This window comes from Propithecus coquereli, unplaced genomic scaffold (genome assembly GCF_000956105.1).
Source record: "Propithecus coquereli isolate 6110/MARCELLA unplaced genomic scaffold, Pcoq_1.0 Scaffold13, whole genome shotgun sequence".
Taxonomy (NCBI): domain Eukaryota; kingdom Metazoa; phylum Chordata; class Mammalia; order Primates; family Indriidae; genus Propithecus; species Propithecus coquereli.
In genome coordinates, this window is record NW_012137191.1 from 2,765,775 (window position 1) to 2,786,325 (window position 20,551).

The following is a 20,551-nucleotide window of genomic DNA, read 5'->3' on the forward strand; positions in this document are numbered from 1 at the left end:
ACAGCAGCACAAAAATGGAGTAAGACAAGCTCTAAACCCAGACTGCCTGAGTTCAAATTCTGATTCCATTCCTTACCAGCTCTAAGACCCATGACAGCAAACGTAAACTCTCTGTGCCTCATTTTCTTCATCTGTGCAATGAACAAAACCTCTCTAGTTTTCTTTATAGGGTTTTGTGAGGATATGATTGAAACTGCATAAAGCACATGAACTAGAATTTCCATTTTCAACAGTGACAGGAGATAAACTGGACCAACCATTCCTCTGAAGACAACTGAAAAGGCCAGATGGAACATTTTTTTTAAAAACTTCAGCAGTTAACAAGATAGAGAAGAACTGCTGGGTCCAGCAGTCAGGTCACTTTACCCAGGGGGTGGCACTCATGACCTGCCCTGTGAAGGGACAGAGGAGGGGCTGAGGGGCTGTGCTACAGGTAAAACCTGGAACATGGAAAAGCACATCGTACTTGGGAAGTAGATGATGCTGCATGAAAAGGGCCAAAGCTCAAAAGGTGAAAGAATATTCCTGGTATTTACTAAATTTGAGTCCAAGTGGGATCCCTGATATATCTGAAAGCATCAGAAACAGAATATTTATTTTTATTTTTTAATAAGTGGTTATATAGTACTTACAACATGGTAGACACGGTTCTAAGAGCTTTGCGGATATAGTACATTTAATGGTTTGCTACAATTTGAGCATACAATAGTAACTTAGAGAAACTAAGAGAGTTACTTAGAGTAACTCAGAGAAAAAACAGCAAGTGCTATAACTTCCCTAAAAAGCAAGCAAGCAAATGGCCTAGAAATGCCCCAGCCAGCCAGATAAGAGTGGGAAGAGCTTGAGGTACAGCTTGCCCACTCTGCTCCCAGCAGGTGACTGTCCCCTCTAACTGGTCCCACCCCACCATCTCTACAATTTGTCCTGGGAAGTTTTTCAGTGCTTTCTACCCCTGACTACCATATTTCCAACTTCAACTTAGGAAGCTGATTCAGATTCACTCTACTTCTTATCTGAGCAGTATTTCTTCACTCTACATTCTATCCTCATATTTTGATTCTTACATGGTAGCCCAGTCCTTATTCCTGATTACTTCTTTCTTTACTATCAGGTAAAGCATTTCGACCCCGCAAATGGTGTTCAACATAGTGTTTGACACAAAGTATAAGGCTAATACATGTTTGTTGAAAGAATATACTCAACGAGCATTTATTAATCCATTCCACAAACATTTTCTGAGAGCTCACCATTTTCCAGGAAAACAGCAAAGTGTTGAAGATTCAAAGAAGAATTTAAAATAGTCCTCTATAGAGGAATTATAGAGAAACTCAGTGACCTGTCTCCTGATGCGGAATGATTGGCACTGTTTATTCATGTGTTTCATGAATAAATGGGCATCTACCATTCTTTATGGCCACCTAACACTTCAGCTGCTACCAGAGCCCACATCCACTACAGCAGACAAAAATGCAGATACTCCTTTTTCCAGACTCCTGCGAAGTTCAGCTATTGGCATGTGAGCTAGGCCTTGCCAACCAGACCACCCACTCCAGACTCTGAATTGAAAGCTAGCAATGCAAAGAAGCCAAGCCAAACGGAACTCATGCTGGGGTGCTTGGGAGTGAATGCCAGTTCCAGAGACGGCAAAGGTTTTACTTTAAGAGGTCAGAATAAAAACGAAATAAAAAAATCTAGTTTGACATTTGTTGGGCCCATCCTTCTCTCTCTGTTTCTTTCTGCCTTTAATAAGTAATCATTTCAATCACTTTCTTACTATTTTTCTACTGTTTTTTAGTGCATATACAAACATATGTATATATTCTTTTTTAAATTTATTTTTATTTTTAAAAATATTTATTTATTTTATTTCAGAGTATTATAGGGGTACAAATGCTTTGCTTACATAAATTGCTTTTGCACCACCCAAGTCGCAGCTACAAGTGTGCCCATCCCATGGACAGCAAGTACCACACCCATTAGGTGTGAGTTTACCTATCCCCTCTCCCCCTCCCACCTGCCCAACAATCAATGAATGTTACTTCCATATATGCACATAAGTGTCGATCAATCAGTACCAATTTAATGGTGAGTACAAGTGGTGCTTGTTTGTCCGGAGGGAGAAGCTTTTGATGACCCCTGCTGGTCAGTGGTACCAGTGGTGCTGGCAGCAGCCCTGTCCCCAGGGCAGCCATGCTTTTTTCTCCCAGACTGGCCCTGCAGCAGGATTTGGGGTACAGCTTCTGACTGCCTGGTCTCCAAGCTTATTTATCCAACTCTTCGGGAGAATATGAACACCTTAAACATTTCCCATTCTTAAGAATGTTAAATCCTTCCACGGCCCTGCCTGTTGTCCAATCACCGCTTCCGCCCCCAGAGATGTGTATCTGTTAATCTTGATATCATCAGCACTTAGAACAGGCCTATCACAGAGTAAGCATGCAATAGATGTCTGATGAATGAATAAATTGAGTGGATGGTGGATTGATGTCTGCCTGTTATGCAGAAATAGACTGTGGAGTACAAATTACTGCAGAGTAGCAACGAGGCTCACTTGAACTGAGCCGCTCCCACCCCCAATTTTTCCATGAACTTTCACTTATGGATATTACAGAATACAGTGGAGAAGGACAGATGTAGTTTAATTCTCAAGTGCACAAGCACCAAACAGATAACACAGCGACATCCAGAGCAGAGTGATTCCTGGACACGTCAGAGTTTGAATTATTAGATGACAAAGGGGTAAGGTTCAGAGAGCCCAGATTGAACCAGTCCCACAGGAGGGCAGTTCCGTCAGTAAACATACCAAACACAAACTACTCCTGTCTTGGTTGTATCAGCTACATCATCCATGAATGCATCACGGAGAACAGTACAAGTCAGATGTGGTTCCTTTCCTTTGGAATTTCTAACTTGAGGCTGCAACTCCCCATCATCTGTCAGACTCTCTCCTCTCAGAGGGCTCTACCAAATAGCCCCTTTAGCTCTTGCAGTTTTGGCTGTCCTCTCACTTCTGGTCATAGTGGTTAGATTCACAGAGTCAAAATTCAAACCCTGGCACTGCCATTTACTAGCCCTGTGACATCAGGCAAACAAACTCTATAAGCATTGGTGGCTTCACCTCAAAACCTGGGGAAGAAATATCTTCATCTTGGGGCTGTTTTAAGGATTAAATGTGATCATGGGTGTAAAGTACTCACCGCGATGCCTGGCATGTGATAAGCTCTGCAGATATGTTAGCCATTGTCATTACTCTCTTTCTCTGCCTTCCAACATGCTCAACTTCCCTTATTCCTTTAAAAAAAACTCCTCTCTCTCCTACAGGCCTTAGAGGCTCACCTCTCCTTTTTAATACCAAACATCTGACAAAATAGGCAACCCCACCCTACTCTGCCTCCACACTGTACACCCAACAACTCCTTAATCCCTCCAGTGGGACACCACTGACCCCATTTTACTGGAACTCTAGAAAACTGACCTTACTGCCGAGTCACCCACCCTCTCCTTTTAACTCTTCCATGCACTTGGCCGTCCTGGTCCTGCACTACCTTCTTTGGTATCTGATGGATATCCTCTGTGAAGGATATGAGCACATCTTTGTATCTCTTCTCTTTTGCCCCATTTCTGCATGTAATAAGGGAGGCTGCTGATGAGAGTGTATAGCACATGTGAATATCACAGATGCAGAAAACATTAGAAATACTTCTCTCCCATCTCCTTTTCAGGGCTTGATAATATTCTCTCAGAGAGATGTACAGTGGCTTATTTAACCAATCTCAAATAGTTGGATATTGGGTGGTTTCTAATTTTTCACTATTATGAAAAATTTTTGTGCATCCATTATTATTTCCTCAGGATAAAGTCCTAAAAGTAAAATTGTTAAATCAAAGAGTACATTTAATTCTAAATTCTTTAATAGTTATTGCTGTACTGCCCTCTAGAAAGGTGGTATTGACTTATACGATTTTAGTTCTTACCTAGTTCTTTACAAAGAACTCTTGAGATATTTACCTGATTTCTCTCAGGATAATTGGTAGACCTTGGAGTTGGTTTATAATGCCATCTATTTTACCATCAACTATAAATACTTTAACAGTTGAATCAAGGATAAGACATTTTTATTTGCTTAAACATGTTAATATATCACCTTGGCATTACTTTAAAAGGCCAGTTCTTGTTATTTTTCTTTGGCATGGTAATTCACAAAGAAAGAGGAATATTTTAAAAATTGATCAAATCAGTTTTCTTGGTTTGTCAGATAGCTAATGTAAATTAGCATACGTGCTATATTTGTCAAACGGGCACATATCAGGAAAAGATTGCTTACTTAAGATTGTTTAAGTCTCTTTAACATGAAATCATCATCTTTACTTCACCAGAGAATTTACACTTGGATAAGTAACAGTGTTCTTGACATTTAAAAAATTAGGGTAGAGCTGATGTCTATGTGAAACATGGAAGATAATCAAATTGCATGTTGGCTTACACAGACATTGCTCAATAAATATTTGCTGAATAAATAAATATCTGAGGCCATACAATTTTTAACTAAAAATTTTCTATGTGTCTGTTGGGAAACCTTACATATAAGAACCTAAACCTAGACTATAGTCTATGATCTGTATTTGGCAGTACAAAATGATTGAACTAAACTCACTGGCTCATAAAAAAAAAAAAAAAGCCTAGTCATAAATTAAATTGTGCTGTAAATTCCTGTATCTCTAGGACAACACATTTTATCTGCATTGCAACCAGATCTCTTTTTTACCCACTAGAATTCTAGTAAAACCAAAGTGACTGTAATCACTGAGAACCTATATACACCACAAAAAGATGTGTGTGATTCTATTACTGCTGGGGGAGAACGATACAGGGGGGTTTGAAGGGAGAAAGGATAAGAGCACCTACCATACTCCAGAAACTGGGATTTTATTCATACCTCTTTTGAGAGGACAATAAAGCTGTCAGAGAAATAAAAAAATAAAGCAATAGAAATCACAAAGGACAGACTGGCTTAATGTGGAAGCCTTCTGTCCCTAAGCACCTTAGATTACACATTACACATCTCATTTGGCTTAATAAAGTCATTGTTGTGAAAGACTTACTTGTGAATTATACAATAATAATACTCACTGTAAACACCAAAATTATTTACCATTTTCTTTATGTTACCCAGCCTTTTCAGTATAAAAAGCAGAGATTACAATGTCTAAGAAGTAAAATTACTGAATATACTATGATGATAAAGTACAAATCAGTTGGGATTAATGAAACACATGAATAGATTGATTTCAAATATTCTTATAGCTTTGTTAGGCAAAGGACTGATGGTGCTGTCATGGTATTTTCAATTTGTCAATCTCTTTTAAGCTTATACAGATGCATGAGGAACAAGTCAAAGGGATTTAATTTGTGAAAAAATGTACTAATTACTCTAGCAAGTGCTATTTATTAGTTATATTTCACGTGTTCCAGAAGGTTTGGTAAGCAGAATAAATTATTTAATCAGGACTTAATTTAAATTCACATGTTTGCAATAAAACATTTAATGTTAGTGGACCAATCTGATGAAGAATTTGCTCAAGTGGGTAATGTATGTTCACTAGGGGACAGAAAACAGATGAGCATTTTAAATAACAAACATAAAATGGAAGTGAATACTTAGCTGAAGTTCACTTCCAAATATACCTTTTAAATTAACATTTTTAAGTATAATTACAAAAGACATAAATATTCAGTGTGAGTAACTTAGAAAACAGAAATTTTCAGAAAAAAATAAATCGCCCATAACTCACTGATGAGATAACTACTGTAAATATTTTAGTAAAGTGCTTTCCAAACTTATCAGCTTACAGGAACAAGTTGGGGAGTTTATTTAAAATGTGGATTCCTGGGCCGCTCTCCCAGACGGTTTAAGAAATACTGTTTTCTAGGACACGAGTCTCCTGTGCACATGTGTGTGCGTGTGCAGGTGCACACAAGCAGCTATTCTTTTGTGATCATTTATCCCCTTCGAGCCTGTTCAATATGAGAATTTCGTACAGTGGATTTTTGCCAACACTGTACCGTTATACAGATGACTGTTTAAAAAGGTGAGACACAGGTGACTGCTGGTACCAGGACAAATGACATCCTCTTCATTCAAACTAAGGCCAGACCTGGAAAGGGTTTTCCCTTCTTCATATCTTTGCGAATACGTTGCTAAGGCCCTCAGTAAGATGAAATAGAATAATCAGCTTTTACTTTTCAGGACTTCACTGACCTCTTTGTCTATTTTTAAGGTTTGAGGCCAAGGACACTTCTTGTGTTAGAAATAAGCAGCAAGATTTGGATTTATTGCTCTTGTGCTGAGTACTCAAAAATCAAACATGCTTATACCAGCAACACCTTTTGTAGCTGTAAATTAGAAACTGCTGGTTCTAATTTATCTTTTTACCTATAATCTTAGTGTAGGCAAGTAGAGCGTTAAGGAAAAAGATAAAAATATAAAGACAACCTCCCTGCTTTAGTCTAAAATATTAAGGAGTTGAAGATAGACCTGATTTCATTCTCTAAAACAAAAGACAGAATACACTTACCAAAAGTTTTCTGGGAAGGTGAAACCACCTAACACTGGTTGCCATAACTCTTATAAACCTGTCCTAACGTGAGATTTAAGTTTCCAACTCATGGACTATCTGTGGCAAACACATCATTCCCAAGGGACTTTTTACACTGTTCTGATTCCTCACAATCCCACCACCTTCTGCCATCCCTTTATTTCTTCAATGTGGAGACAGTAAACCAATTCTTAGTCTAATGCAATCATTCCTTCCCCTTCCTGAGGCTTTATGGGATAAATTTCTCTCCAGAAGACCCTCCTGTCAGAACACTTTCTTTTGAACAACAGTTTTGTTTTTACTGCACTGAAACTTTAAATCATGCTATTGATAACATTCTCTTATTTTCTTTGGCAACTAGGAATTTGAAAGGCAAATTTGTAGATGATTTCTAACTTCTGAACAAGACATGATGGTTTATTATAAATCATTTTATTACTCTGACACATGGCTTCATTTTATTTTTCTGGCCTTTCTATTTCTTTCACCCTGATTTACTCATTAATTACTTTTATTCTTGACATATATCTGTAAGTGACCTCAAATATGTCTTTTCCATTTTCCTATTATTTCATTTAAATTGACAAGTAAAAATTATATATTTTTATCATGTAGATGTTGTTTTAAAATATACATTGTGGAAGCCTAAATCCAGCTGATTAACATAATGCATTACCTTACGCACTTATGTTTTTGTGGTGAGAATACTCAAAATCTTCTCTCTAGCAATTTTCAAGAATACATTGTTATTAACTACAGTCACTATGTTGTACAATAGTTCTCTTGAACTTATTCCTATCTAATTGAAATTCTGTATCCTTTGATCAACATCTCCCCACATCTAACCCCTGGAAATCACCATTCTATTATCTACTTCTATGAGTTTGACTTTCTTACACTCCATATATAAGCATCAAATAATAAATCTTAAATCCAGTCATGCCTGGCTTAATGACGGGGATACATTCAGAGAAATGGGTAGTCAGGTGATTTTGTCATGTGCAAATACCAGAGAGTATCCTTACACAAACCTAGGTGGTCTAGCCCTGCAGTCCCCAACTCCCAGGCCATGGCTGGTCCCAGTGCCTGGCCTGTTAGGAACCGGGCTGAGCATCACTGCCTGAGCTCCATGGTGCCCGCACTCCCCTCCCCTCCCCACAACCCCGCCCGGCCAAACCCTGTCCGTGGAAAAATTGTCTTCCGTGAAACTTAGGAGCTGGGCACTGCACAGCAGGAGGTGAGCGGCAGGCGAGGGAGCCAAGCTTCATCTGTATTTACAGCCGTTCCCCATTGCTTGCATCACTGCCCAAGCTCTGCGCCACCCTCCCCGCATACACACATCGTAGAAAAATCGTCTTCCATGAAACCAGTCCCTGGTGCCAAAAAGGCTGAGGATCACTGATCCGGGCTACTATGCACCTAGGCTACATGGCATAGCCTATTTCTCCTAGGCTGCAAACCTGTACAGCATGTTACTGTACTGAATGTTATAGAAAATTATAACACAATGGTTAAGTATTTGTGTATCTAAACATAGAAAAGGTATAGTAATAGAACCATATAAAGATAAAAATACATCAGTATATGGCACTTAGCATAAATGCAGCCTGCAGGCCTAGACGCTGCCTGGGAGAATTGGTGAGTGAATGTGAAGCATTACTGTGCACTATTGTACACTTAGCTTAAAACACAAACACGTTGTATAGCTCTACAAAAATATTTTCTTTCTTTATGTCCTTACTCTAAGTTTTTTATTTTTAATTTTTTAAACTTTTTTGTTAAAAACTAAGACATAAACACATTAGCTTAGGCCCACACAGGGTCAGGATCATAAATATTACTGGCTTCCACCTCCACATCTTATCCCACTGGAAGGTCTTCAGGGGCAATAACACACATGGAGCTGTCATTGCCTATGACAACAATGCCTTCTTCTGGAATACCTCCTGAAGGACCTGCCTGAGGCTGTTTTATAGTGAATATTTTTTATTAGGTAGAAGGAATATGCTTTAAAACAATGATTAAAAATATAGTATAGGCCAGGCGTGGTGGCTCACACCTGCAATCTTAGCACTCTGGGAGGCCAAGGCGGGTGGATCGTTTGAGCTCAAGAGTTCGAAACCAGCCTGAGCAAGAGCGAGACCCCGTCTCTACTAAAAATAGAGAGAAATTAATCGGACAACTAAAAATATATAGAAAAAATTAGCCGGGCATGGTGGCGCATGCCTGTAGTCCCAGCTACTCGGGAGGCTGAGGCAGAAGGATCGCTTGAGCCCAGGAGTTTGAGGTTGCTGTGAGCTAGGATGATGTCACGGCACTCTAGCCGGGGCAACACAGTGAGACTCTGTCTCAAAAAAAAAAAAAAAAATAGTATAATAAATATATAAACCAGTAGTCATTTATTACCATTATCAAGTTTTATGTGCTATACATACCTGTATGTGCTGTATCTTTACATGACTGGCAGCACCAGCATCACCACCAACACATGAGTAATGCATTGTGCTATGGTGTTAAGATGGCTAAAACATCACTAGGCAATAGAAATTTTTCAGCTCCCTTTATAATCTTACGGGACCACTGTCAAATATGTGGTCCACTGTTGACGAAAATGACATTAGGCAACTTGTGACTGTAAATAAACTATTTAATGCAGTATTAGCATAAATATGTAGGAAGCTAATAACTATAAAAATTATACATTGCATGTTAAAGCCAACAGTGAATGATTTTTGTTATCCGTACTGTCAGTTATCATTTTATTAGTTGCAAATAACCAAATATTTCATGTACATAAGACTTAATGAGGAATCAAACCATGTGATCACCTCAATACAAAAAAAGAAAGCATTTGGTAAAGTTTAAAACCCAGTTACTGTAAAAATGTTTAGCAATTTAGGTCTAAAAGGTAACTCCTTTAACTTTTTTTAAAGAAATCTACCAAAAATTTATAGCAAGTGTAATATTTAATGGTGAAATTTTAGAAACATTCTCATTAAAATCAGGAACACACTAGTGACTACTGTGGGTTACTTTTTTTTACTCAAGAGGTCTTGGCCATTGCACTTAGACAAGAAGCATAAAGATGGTAAAGAAAAAGCAAAACTGTCATCATTTGTAGACAATATGGTCTTCATTTGAGAAAACTTAAAAGCAGCATTGGAAACCGTTAAAACTAAAAAGAGCTTATCAAGCTTCCTAGATAGAACTTATAAATATCGGATTTCTTCAGAAATTGGAATATTTGCATTATATTTACTGGTTGAGCATCCCAAACCTACAAATCGAAAATGTTCCAATGAGCATTTCCTTTGAGAGTCAAGTTGGTGCTCGAAAAGTTTCAGATTTTGGAGCATCTCAGGTATTAGATTTTTAGATTTGGGATGTTCACTCAAGCTGTATTATAAAACTTCAGTAAAGGATACAAGATCTCAATAAAATGAAGAGATGTACTAAACCAAATTTGTTTGATGAACTTTTAAACATTTCTGGAGATCTCAACTAGATTATAAGCCAACAAGTTCTGGTCTCATGCTGACTCCTCTGAACCCATGGATAAGAGTATTAAAATTTATATAACCAATTAGTTGTCTCTCAGTATTTGAAAGTTTGAATAAAATTATATTATAATTATATAAATTAAGTTTGATCATTAATCTTTTTAAAATCCCTTATTCTACAGTCTTCACTGGCCAGATCCTTCTGCCACATACTAAAGAATTCTTCAGGTCAGACATGAAATACACATTTATACTTCCATATATATACTTTTCACCAACTTCAAGAACACAAGTTTTCTATCATCTTCTAGGAATGGATAAAAAAAATTCTTTAAAAAGTAAACAACAAATAAATCAATCAATAAAACATATTCAAGATTGCTTACACTGTTTCTGTGTAAGCTATCTAGACCCCTCTGCCCTCTTCACCACCTGCGTTATGCCCATTACTTAGTCATGAACATATATGTCTGAAGGGAGGCAAGCATCAGACAAAATAAAAGTCAAAAGATCAATTTTGCCAACTGTTAGCAGTTCTAGCACAAAGAAGCAGGAAGAAAGAAGTGATTACTAACAAAACTGCAAGAGAAGAGTTGGAGAAATACATGTGAATTGTTTTATGTAAAAAATCTTTGCTCTTCATAATATGGATCAAACTCTTTAGATGTACTTAATCATGTACTCTGCCAGACACTGCCGGCTGCCTACTGAACAGCCATTTTCCTCTTCTTTACCACTAAGAAAACCCTGATTGTTTTTCAGGAATTGGGTAATTCAAGAGATGAAAGACCAATCTTGATCAGTGTAGGCTAATGATGGTAATTCCATTCATCTTGCCAGTAGTTAATTTAGGAATAGACTTGTGATAGACAATGAATTGTGATGGGAAGTCAGCTAAGGGCTCTTCTAGAGGAGCTTTCTTCTCTCTTAAGAAAGAGCCAAGAGAAGGGGCATTTCTTCTGCCTTTGGCCACCTGGAGTTGCAGCAGCCATCTTCAAACCTGTGAAGCCAATTTAAGAGAGCCAACATACTGAGGATGGCAGGGCAGAAGGATGAAACGACCTCCTCATTAAGCTAATAAATTACCTAACTCAGAAATGGCTCTATCTCCAGACTACTTCTTAAATGAGAAAATAATTTCCTTTTAGCATTTAAGCCATTTTGAGTTTGGTTTTCCTGTTATTTGCAACAGAAAACATTCAAACTGATTCTGTGCCAAGCCCAGGACAGGCTGAAAGAGCACTTATTGTTGGAACAGCTTATAATCATCTCCATGTACAACCTAAATGTAAGTGATTTATACTTTTTAAAGGAAAGTGTAAAGTTTCTAAAGTGTTTTCACTAATATAAGGGGACAAAGTAACATGCTATTTGGAGATCTGGCTAGAAAAGTGTTTTCTCTTTTGCTCAAGGGATGATACAGCCTTTTTAATTTTCTATATTTTTGGTGTTGGTGGCCCTGTCACTTCTATCTTTCTACAGCCCTAAAAAGGGTTTAATAGCACTCTTTAGATAAACTCTGGCAAAGTCAATCTTGGTTGCTTTAAATAGTCAATGTAATTTACACGTAAATGTTTTCTTTCAAAGAAAACTGGATTTTGAAATTGCCTTTCCTTGGTATTGTCCTAGATCCTCAATAAGGCCTGACAAGAAGTATGATGGAATTCAAGAATATTTTTACAATAAATAAAAATGTGATTCCAAGGCTGAGCTTTGGATTTTGGTGTAATATAAATTAAGTAATATGTATAAATGCAGACTGAAAACACTCCAGAGCACAGCTTATAAAAACCATTGTCAAAGTATGTCAATCCATAAGTTCAAAGACTGCCAAAATTAATGATGATTTTTTTTCTCCTGATTTATGAGAGTTACCCTGGGACCTATGCTTCTGTCTAAAGCAAATGCAGAAATTATTAATAATGTAAGCAGCTCTAGGGCCCCTTCACCACAGCAGCAAAGCTCTTATCTAAAACCAGAACTGTTTCCTTTATGTGTTAATGGATTAGATCTGTTTAACTTACTTTATATAGTACTCAATCCAGCTTTATTGGCATATGGATACTTAATGAATACTTGATGATGGTAACTATGACTGCAAATAATGTATCTTAGTCTACACAAAAAATGATAAAGTACTCCAAGCTATTTTACTCTAGTGATTGTTTTTGGAAAACCCCAAATTAAAAAGGAAGATGCATGAATTAACATTTACTATATGTGCTAAAAATTTATGTAATATCTACATATACTTTTTACTTAATCTTAACCATAATTCTATGGACTAGGTACTGGGATCCCATTTTCTTGAATCTAAGAAGCTATTGATTGTATAGGGGAGAGCAATATTTTATGTACAAATAAGAAAAAACTCAGCCAATGAAATTATGATACCCCATTTTTAAGATGCAACCTGATTTCAGAGATGTCACATTTAAAAAAATACACTTCAAAAAAAAAAATACAATATTGAATTTGCATAAGTCACACAGCCAGGTAGTAGCTATGGCAAAGACAAGTTAGCTGTTCACCACAGAGTACTGCGAACCCCTTCCATAGTGTGGAGTTCCTGCTGAGAAACGGCTTCCCAGCCAGAAACTGTACTTTCCACCCTTCTGAGTTCTGACCAACAGCATGTGAGGATGACTGATGTAGTTAATTTCAGGCTGAAGTGGTAAAGCAGCAGCATGAGCACTTTCTTCATCCTCTGTCTCATCCTATCTACTGTTTACGGTGCTCAGGATGACCCTGAACCCACCTGTCGAACATGGCAGAGCCTCTGTGTCAGCCTGGGATTCTTAATGACTGTGAGGAACAGAGGCCCAGCCCCAAACCATGTGCCAAACAGGGATGCCACATTTGACTTTGAAATAACCAATAAACATGTTTTCATTGTGTCATGCCATTGTAATCTGAGGACTTATTTGCTACAACTAGAATTACTCCAATACAGCGGCAGAATAGAATTAGAAGGACAGGTTCCAAAGCCTGGGCTCATTCTGTTACATCATGCAAATATAAAACTCCACACTTAACCCCCTCAAAAATACATAAACAAATAAAACAGTACTGATCGCTTCATTTTTAAAAAGGTTTCATCACTTGGTTTGAACTAATGGGCAGAAATCAACAGATTTAAGATTGGTGTATTTCAGGGAGACAGTCCAGAGAGGCACAATTAAAGTTGTGAGTTTCTGCTGGCACATATATTGGGGGGGGGGAGGGGGGCGGGAAGAATGAGGAATGATTTCCAAAGTGGGTAAAAGTGACACACACATGCATTTTTTTGTCCTGTTTTAGTTTAATGCAGTTTGGGTACAGGTAAAAAAAAAGTTCCAGGCAGTTGTTATAATTGTGCCCTACTCTTTTAATATCTTTAAATAAAGATTTCCCTGTCACCCAAAAGAGCCTGAAGCAAAGGAAAGGGAGGAAAGAGCAGCTTCATAGGCAATGGATGAAAGGGAAGAAAGGGAGGTGAGAGAAAAAATGAGAAGTCAAGAGCACAGGTTCAGATTCAAGACCAAGAGACTGAACCATGGCTCCACTACTTGCTAGATGAGAGCCCATGACCCTGGGCAATCATCTAGCCTAAGGCTCAACTCTGTCATCCATAAAATGGTATAATTATAGAATCTATTTCCTATTACAAGAATTAGATGAGAAAATGTATGCAAAATGCATGTACAATACTTGAGCGAGCACGCATTGAATGCCAGCTGTTATTATACTTGTTGTCATTATTTGCCATTAGCTTCCTTTCCCACCTAGTTGAAAATAACCAGGAATGCTTTTAATGTAAATCTCTTCTGAACAACAGAAAGTCCAATTCCTTAAAAGAAAATCTGCTTTCAGCTGTGAAACCAACTGAGGTTAAGAGCCTGAGGAAATTTTTGTTTCAAATTAAAAAAATTTTTTGTTAACACGCCTTGAGGGAACATGAGCAGAGAAAATATTAAAGTATGTTTGGTATATGATATTTCAGCATGAATTTCACTTTATTACTTACATAAAAATTACATTTTTTTATTTTATAATATTATAAAGAATAAAAAGAAAGGAAAATAGCATAAAAAACTTACCCTGTGTTTTTCATTTGTACCCTTTTTATTGGGCTCTTTTTTACTTTCATCTTCATATACTAGAACAAAGTCAATTCTTCGCTGGCCATCATTAAAAAAGAGGGAGTCAGATTTTCCATTAAATTCTTCCTGTGTGGATTAGAAAAACAAACTGTTATATAATTTTTTGAAAAAGTGCTGATTTATAAGTGTTTACTTTCTAGCTTTAATAGGTTCATTGATGTGTTCATCACATAAGAGAAATACATCCATTACTAGTTATTTGATCTAACAGTCACAGTCACTGTGATCTCCTGGTGAAAGGAAGCCTCTGAATTGAGCAGTTCCGTATTATTCTATAAATTCATAGGAATACATCAGTATTATGTATGTAACACAATCATCCCAGAATTATTCCCACTTCAAACAACAAAGGGGTGTCAAGTTTGAAAATGAATACAGTAAACAGAACTGCCTATCCTCAGAACTGAAATTTATTTAACAAGCAGAAAAATCTAAGACAAAGCACTACTGATGAAAATCTCACCCTTCCTATGTCTTACCTTCTAACCTTTTGATCATTTTTCATGACTTCTCTTTGGGCCTCACCACTTTATAGAAGGTATCATGTGATAACCTTAAACAAACAAATGCCAGAAGATATTTCCATATATACAAAAACCACACTAATTGTTGTTTGTTCCCAAATTTACAAACAAATGTCCATCACCCCTAGCAAACAAGTAAAACAAACTTTTTAAAAACCAGCAACATAACACCTGATACCACAGAAATACAAAATATCATCTGTGAATACTATAAAAATCTATATGCACATATACTTGAAAACATTGAGGAAATGGACAAATTCCTAGAAACACACAACCTCCCCAGGCTCAATGAGGAAGAAACAGAACTCCTGAACATACCAATTACAAGCAACAAAATTAAAGCAGCAATAAAAAATCTTCCAACAGAAAACAGTACTGGATGAGACAGTTTCACAGCTGAATTTTATCAGACCTACAAAGAAGAATTGGTACCCATTCTGCAGTAATTATTTTATAACATCAAGAAGGAAGTAATCCTCCCCAACTCATTCTGTGAAGCCAGTATCACCTCGATATCAAAACCAGGAAAGGACACAACAAAAAAAGAAAACTATAGACCAATATCTTTTATGAATATAGATGCAAAAATACTCAATAAAATCCCAGCAAACCAAATTCTGCAGTACATCAAAAAATAATCCACCATGACCAAGTGGGCTTCATCCCAGGGATGCGAGGATGGTTCAGCATACGTAAATCCATAAATGTGATTTACCACATAACCAGAAGCAAAAACAAAGATCATATGATCATCTCAACAAATGCAGAAAAAGCATTCAACAAAATTCAGCACCCTTTTATGATAAAAACTCTTAACAAAATAGGTACAAATGCATCATACCTCAAAATTATAAAAACCATATATGAAAAACCCATAGCCAACATCATACTGAATGGGGAAAAGTTGAAAGCATTCCCACACAGAACTGGAACAAGACAAGAACGCCCATTGTCACTTCTTCTATTCAACATAGTACCAGAAGTCCTAGCCAGAGCAATTAGGCAAGAAAAGGAAATTAAGGTTATCCAAATGGGGAAAGAGCAGGTCAAACTATTGCTTTTTACTGATTATATGACCTTACATCTAGAGAACCACAAAGATTCTGCCAAGAGACTCCTGGAATTGATAAATAAATTCAGGGAAGTCTCAGGTTACAAAATTAATGTACACAAATCAGTAGCATTCCTAGACACCAACAACAGCCAAGCTGAGACTCAAATCAAAGACTAAATTTTACAATAGCTACAAAGAAAATAGAATACCTAAGAATATGTTTAACCAAGCTAGTAAAAGATCTCTAAAAAGAGAACTACAAATCACTGAGGAAGGAAATTGCAGATGATGTAAACAAATGGAAAGGCATATTATGCTCATGGATTGGCAGAATCAACACTGTTGACGTCCATACTACCCAAAGTGATTTAAAGATGCAATGCAATCTCCATCAAAATACCAACAGCATTTTTCTCAGATCTAGAAAAAAAATTCTAATCTTTGTTTGGAACCAGAAAAGAGTCCAAAGCAACTTTAAGCAAAAGGAACAAATCTGGAGGCATCACCTTACCTGACTTTAAGCTATACTACAAGGCTGTAGTAACTAAAATAGCATTCTATTAGCACAAAAATAAAGATGCACACCAATGGAACAGAACAGAGAACCCAGATATAAAACCATCCACATACTGCCATCTGATCTTTAACAAAGTAGACCACAATACACACTGGGGAAAAGAATCCCTACTCAATAAACGGTGCTGGGAAAATTGGATAACCACATGTAGAAGATTGAAACAGGATCCATCTCTGTCACCACTCAAAAAATTAATTCACAATGGATAACAGACTGAAATCTAAGACAACATGAAATCGTAAGAATTCTAGAAGAAAATGTTGGAAAAATTCTTCTAAATATCAGCCTAGGCAAAGAATCTATAAAGAAGACCCCAAAGGCAATCACAGTAACAACAAAAATAAATGTGACTTGATTAAATTAGAAAGTTTCTGCACAGCCAGGGAAACAATCAACAGAACAAATAGACAACTTACAGAATGGGAGGAAATATTCCCATGCTGTACATGTGATAAAGGGCTAATAACCAGAATCTACAAAGAACTCAAGCAAATCAGCAAGAAAAGAAATCAAACAATTCCATTAAAAAGTGGGCAAAAGACACAAATAGAAGCTTTTCAAAAGAAGATATATTAATGCCAATAAACATATGAAAAAATGCTCAACATCACTAATCATCACAGAAATGCAAGTTGAAACTACAATGAGATATCACCTAACGCCAGCAAGAATGGCATTTATCAAAAAGACCCAAAACAATAGATCCTAGTGTGGATGTGGAGAGAAAGGAACACTTACACACTGTTGGTGGGACTGCAAACTAGTGCAACCTCTATGCAAAACAATATGGTGATTCCTCAAATAACTAAAAGTAGACCTACCATTTGATCCAGCAATCCCACTACTGGGTATTTACCCAAAGGAAAAGAAGTCATTTTTTCAAAACGACTCTTGCACTCGAATGTTTATTGTAGCACAATTCACAACTGTGCAAGATGTGGAATCAACGCAAGTGCACATCAATTCATGAGTGGATTAATAAAATGTAGTGTATATATACCATGGAGTACTAATAAGCCATAAAAAAATTAATTAATACCTTTTGCAACAATCTGGATAGAACTGGAAACTATCCTCCTAAGTGAAGTATCAGAAGAATGGAAAAACGAACACTACATGTACTCACTGTCAAATTGGAACTAACTGATCAGAACTCATGTGCATAGATGGAAGTAAAACTCAATGGAAATCATGCAGGTGGGAGGGGGGAGGGGGGGATGGATCTCCAGCCTGTTAGGGACTGGACTGCTCCACTGCACCCCACCCCACCCCCATCCATGGAAAAACTGTCTTCCTAGGAAGGGGGTGGGCACGCATAGCAGGAGGTTAAGCAGCAGGGAGGGAAGATTCATCTGTATTTACAGCCGCTCCTGCCCCCATTGTTTGCATCATGGCCTGAGCTCCGCCTCCTCCCACCACTGTCCATGGAAAAACTGTCTTCCATAAAACCAGTCCCTGGTGCCATAAAGGTTGGGGACCACTGCAATAGAAGAATGGTGGCCAGAAGATATAATTAACTCCTACAGTAAAAAGACAATCCAATTTTTAAAAAAATGGTAAAGACTCAACAGTCACTTCAAAAAGGAATATATAAGAATGTCAGTACACTGCTGAGAAAAAATGGCTAACATGTTTTAAGCAAACCAGAAACAAGCAAATTAAATCCACAGTAAAATACACATACTAAAATAGCTAAAATTATTTTTCTGAAAAACGGATAACACAAATGTTGATACAATTCTCATCCACTGCTTATTAGTTTCCTAGAAATTTGAATCAATCAATATAACATCATATTAGTAGACTAAAAGGAAAATCAATTTCATTATCCCAAAAGATGCTGAAAAAATACTTGACAAAATTCATAGCACACTTATAATAAACTCAGTAAATGATAACAATAAGTTTCTCATCTTGAAAATAGGCATGTATGAAAAACCTACATTAAACATCACACTTACTGATTAAAAACAAGATTCTTCACTCCTAATATTATAAACAAGGCAAGGCAGCTTCTTGCTACTTCAACACCTTATTGGAGGTTATAGCCAATGGAATAAGGTAGTAAAAAGAACTATGCATCATTTCAAAAATATTATGCTAACTGAAAGAAGCCAGACATAAAAGAATATATTCTAGAAAATGAGAACTTTAATATACATTACAGAAACTAGATCAGTGGTTGCCTGGATCTGGGAGATGGGGAAAAAGGGGAAAGATTGAATGGGATGGGGTATAAGGGAACTTTTCATGTTGTGGATATGATCTGAATTTTGATTGTGGTAGTTGTCCACACAGATGCATATGGACTTTTTATAAAACATCAAAAAGTACATTCAAAATGGGTGCATTTTTTGGATGTATCTCAATAAAGTTGATTTTTTAATACACAAAAAAAAACCACTTAGCAACAATGACAAAATAAATGAGCCTTTAATTTAGGGCTTAAAAGCTTTATGGCTTAAAAACAAAGAAATAATGGCAGAACACAGACCTAATGCAGTTTAAAGCAATCCTTATTACCATGGATTTGGATAGAAATGATTTAATTTACACTGAGGAAAGATTTGGGTTTGTGTTCTCACCTAGCTTGTTAATTTTGTTATTGTTGTTTAAGAATCAGATTGCTTTTTAACTGATAATACTTTTAAAGCTTTCAATGTTTTTATCAAAAACTGAAGGACAGGTTGCATTTTGCAGTCATTTGGTGGAATTATATGTTAAGACCATTAAATGTGATTAATTTTCCTCTGTATTCAACAATTAGCACAAAAATCACCTAATTTTACCACCAACACACCAACTTTCTCCTTTTCTTTATAATTTTGAGAAGACATTTTTTGCTACACCTAAAAAACCTGATATTTATCATTCCTTTCCTCTTTTCCACCAGGGAGCATGTGAAGATTTATTACTAGTATTCAAAGCTCTTCCCATTTAGCAGGTTATTGCACCTGCGGATGCAACCCATCTCAATGCACTTTCATCCCAGTGCATCTAACCACAAACAGTGTGACCCTGTCTTGAGATCTTTCCTATTCAGAGCACTAAAGGGCCAGGAAAAGAAAGACACATCAATGTCATAGACTGATGTCACTATCCAATTCTTTTATTTACAATTTTAGTTATTTTAAACCCATAAACTTTAAAAGTATTTAAAGTAATATAAAAATGCTAAATCCCGTCTTTTTCGTTTCAGCCACAGAATCCTTTAGGCCCTTAAATTTCTCTTTCTTTCAGTAAGAACCATATTATTGGTGACAATCAGAGCAGTTGCTGGAGGAAAATTGTGTGTGGAGAAAAAATATTTCTCAGAATGGTGAAGGGGAAGTAGAGTAGGGTGGAATATAATCAGGAAAACCTGGTCATCATTGCAGATGTCTGAAAAGTATACAAAAAGCAACTTGTTCTCTGTAGCCCACATTTGGTTGCCTTCGGGAGTCCAGCAGGAGCTCACTGACGTTAAGCTCTGAAGAATGAGGCCTGGAATGAGAACCACATCTGTACATGGCTCCAGGCACACTTCCCTAGCACAGCAGCACAGGCTGGCAGTGAGTTCCCACATAATGTGGTCTGCACGCACGCTTCTCGTGTGTGATGGAAGACCATGGCCCTTTGTTCGGAGGAAAACCCCACTGACTTGGCAGTAGTTGCCTGTGTGAAATAAGTAGGTCAAACTCTGATATGGTACTATTAGAATGCAATGCCAGAGTAAAGAGTGCCAATTTTCGACTGCTGTGAGATCCGGGTTTCCCATCTCTTGGCAGCACACTCTACTGGGCAACTGGGAAGAAGGGAGAAACTAAACACTGGCCTGGAAATATATGTAACAACGGGAACTGGTCTAAATAAAAAAACTGATTTGGTCGGGAGAGGTGGCTCACACCTGTAATCCTAGTACTCTGGGAGGCCGAGGCGGGACGATTGCTTGAGGCCAGGGGTTCAAGACCAGCCTGACCCTGTCTCTAGTAAAAAATAGAAAAATTAGCCGGGCATCATGGTGTACATCTGTAGTCCCAGCTACATGGGAGGCTGAGGCAGGAGGATCTCTTGAGCTCAGGAGTTTGAGGTTGCAGTGAACTATGATGACACCACTGCACTCCCCCGCAAGGTGACAGACTAAGACTCTGTCTCAAAAAAAAATAAAAAATAAAA

At 37.2% G+C, this 20,551-nt stretch overlaps 1 protein-coding gene across 1 annotated transcript in view; it reads right to left on the bottom strand.

Moving 5' to 3' along the window:
• Positions 1–20,551, bottom strand: part of ANO6 (anoctamin 6) — a 187,239-nt gene that overhangs the window by 65,481 nt on the left and 101,207 nt on the right. The window contains exon 3 of the mRNA XM_012638508.1: positions 14,176–14,304. Coding sequence (XP_012493962.1) covers positions 14,176–14,304 — 129 coding nt within the window. The remainder of the gene's footprint in view (positions 1–14,175; positions 14,305–20,551) is intronic.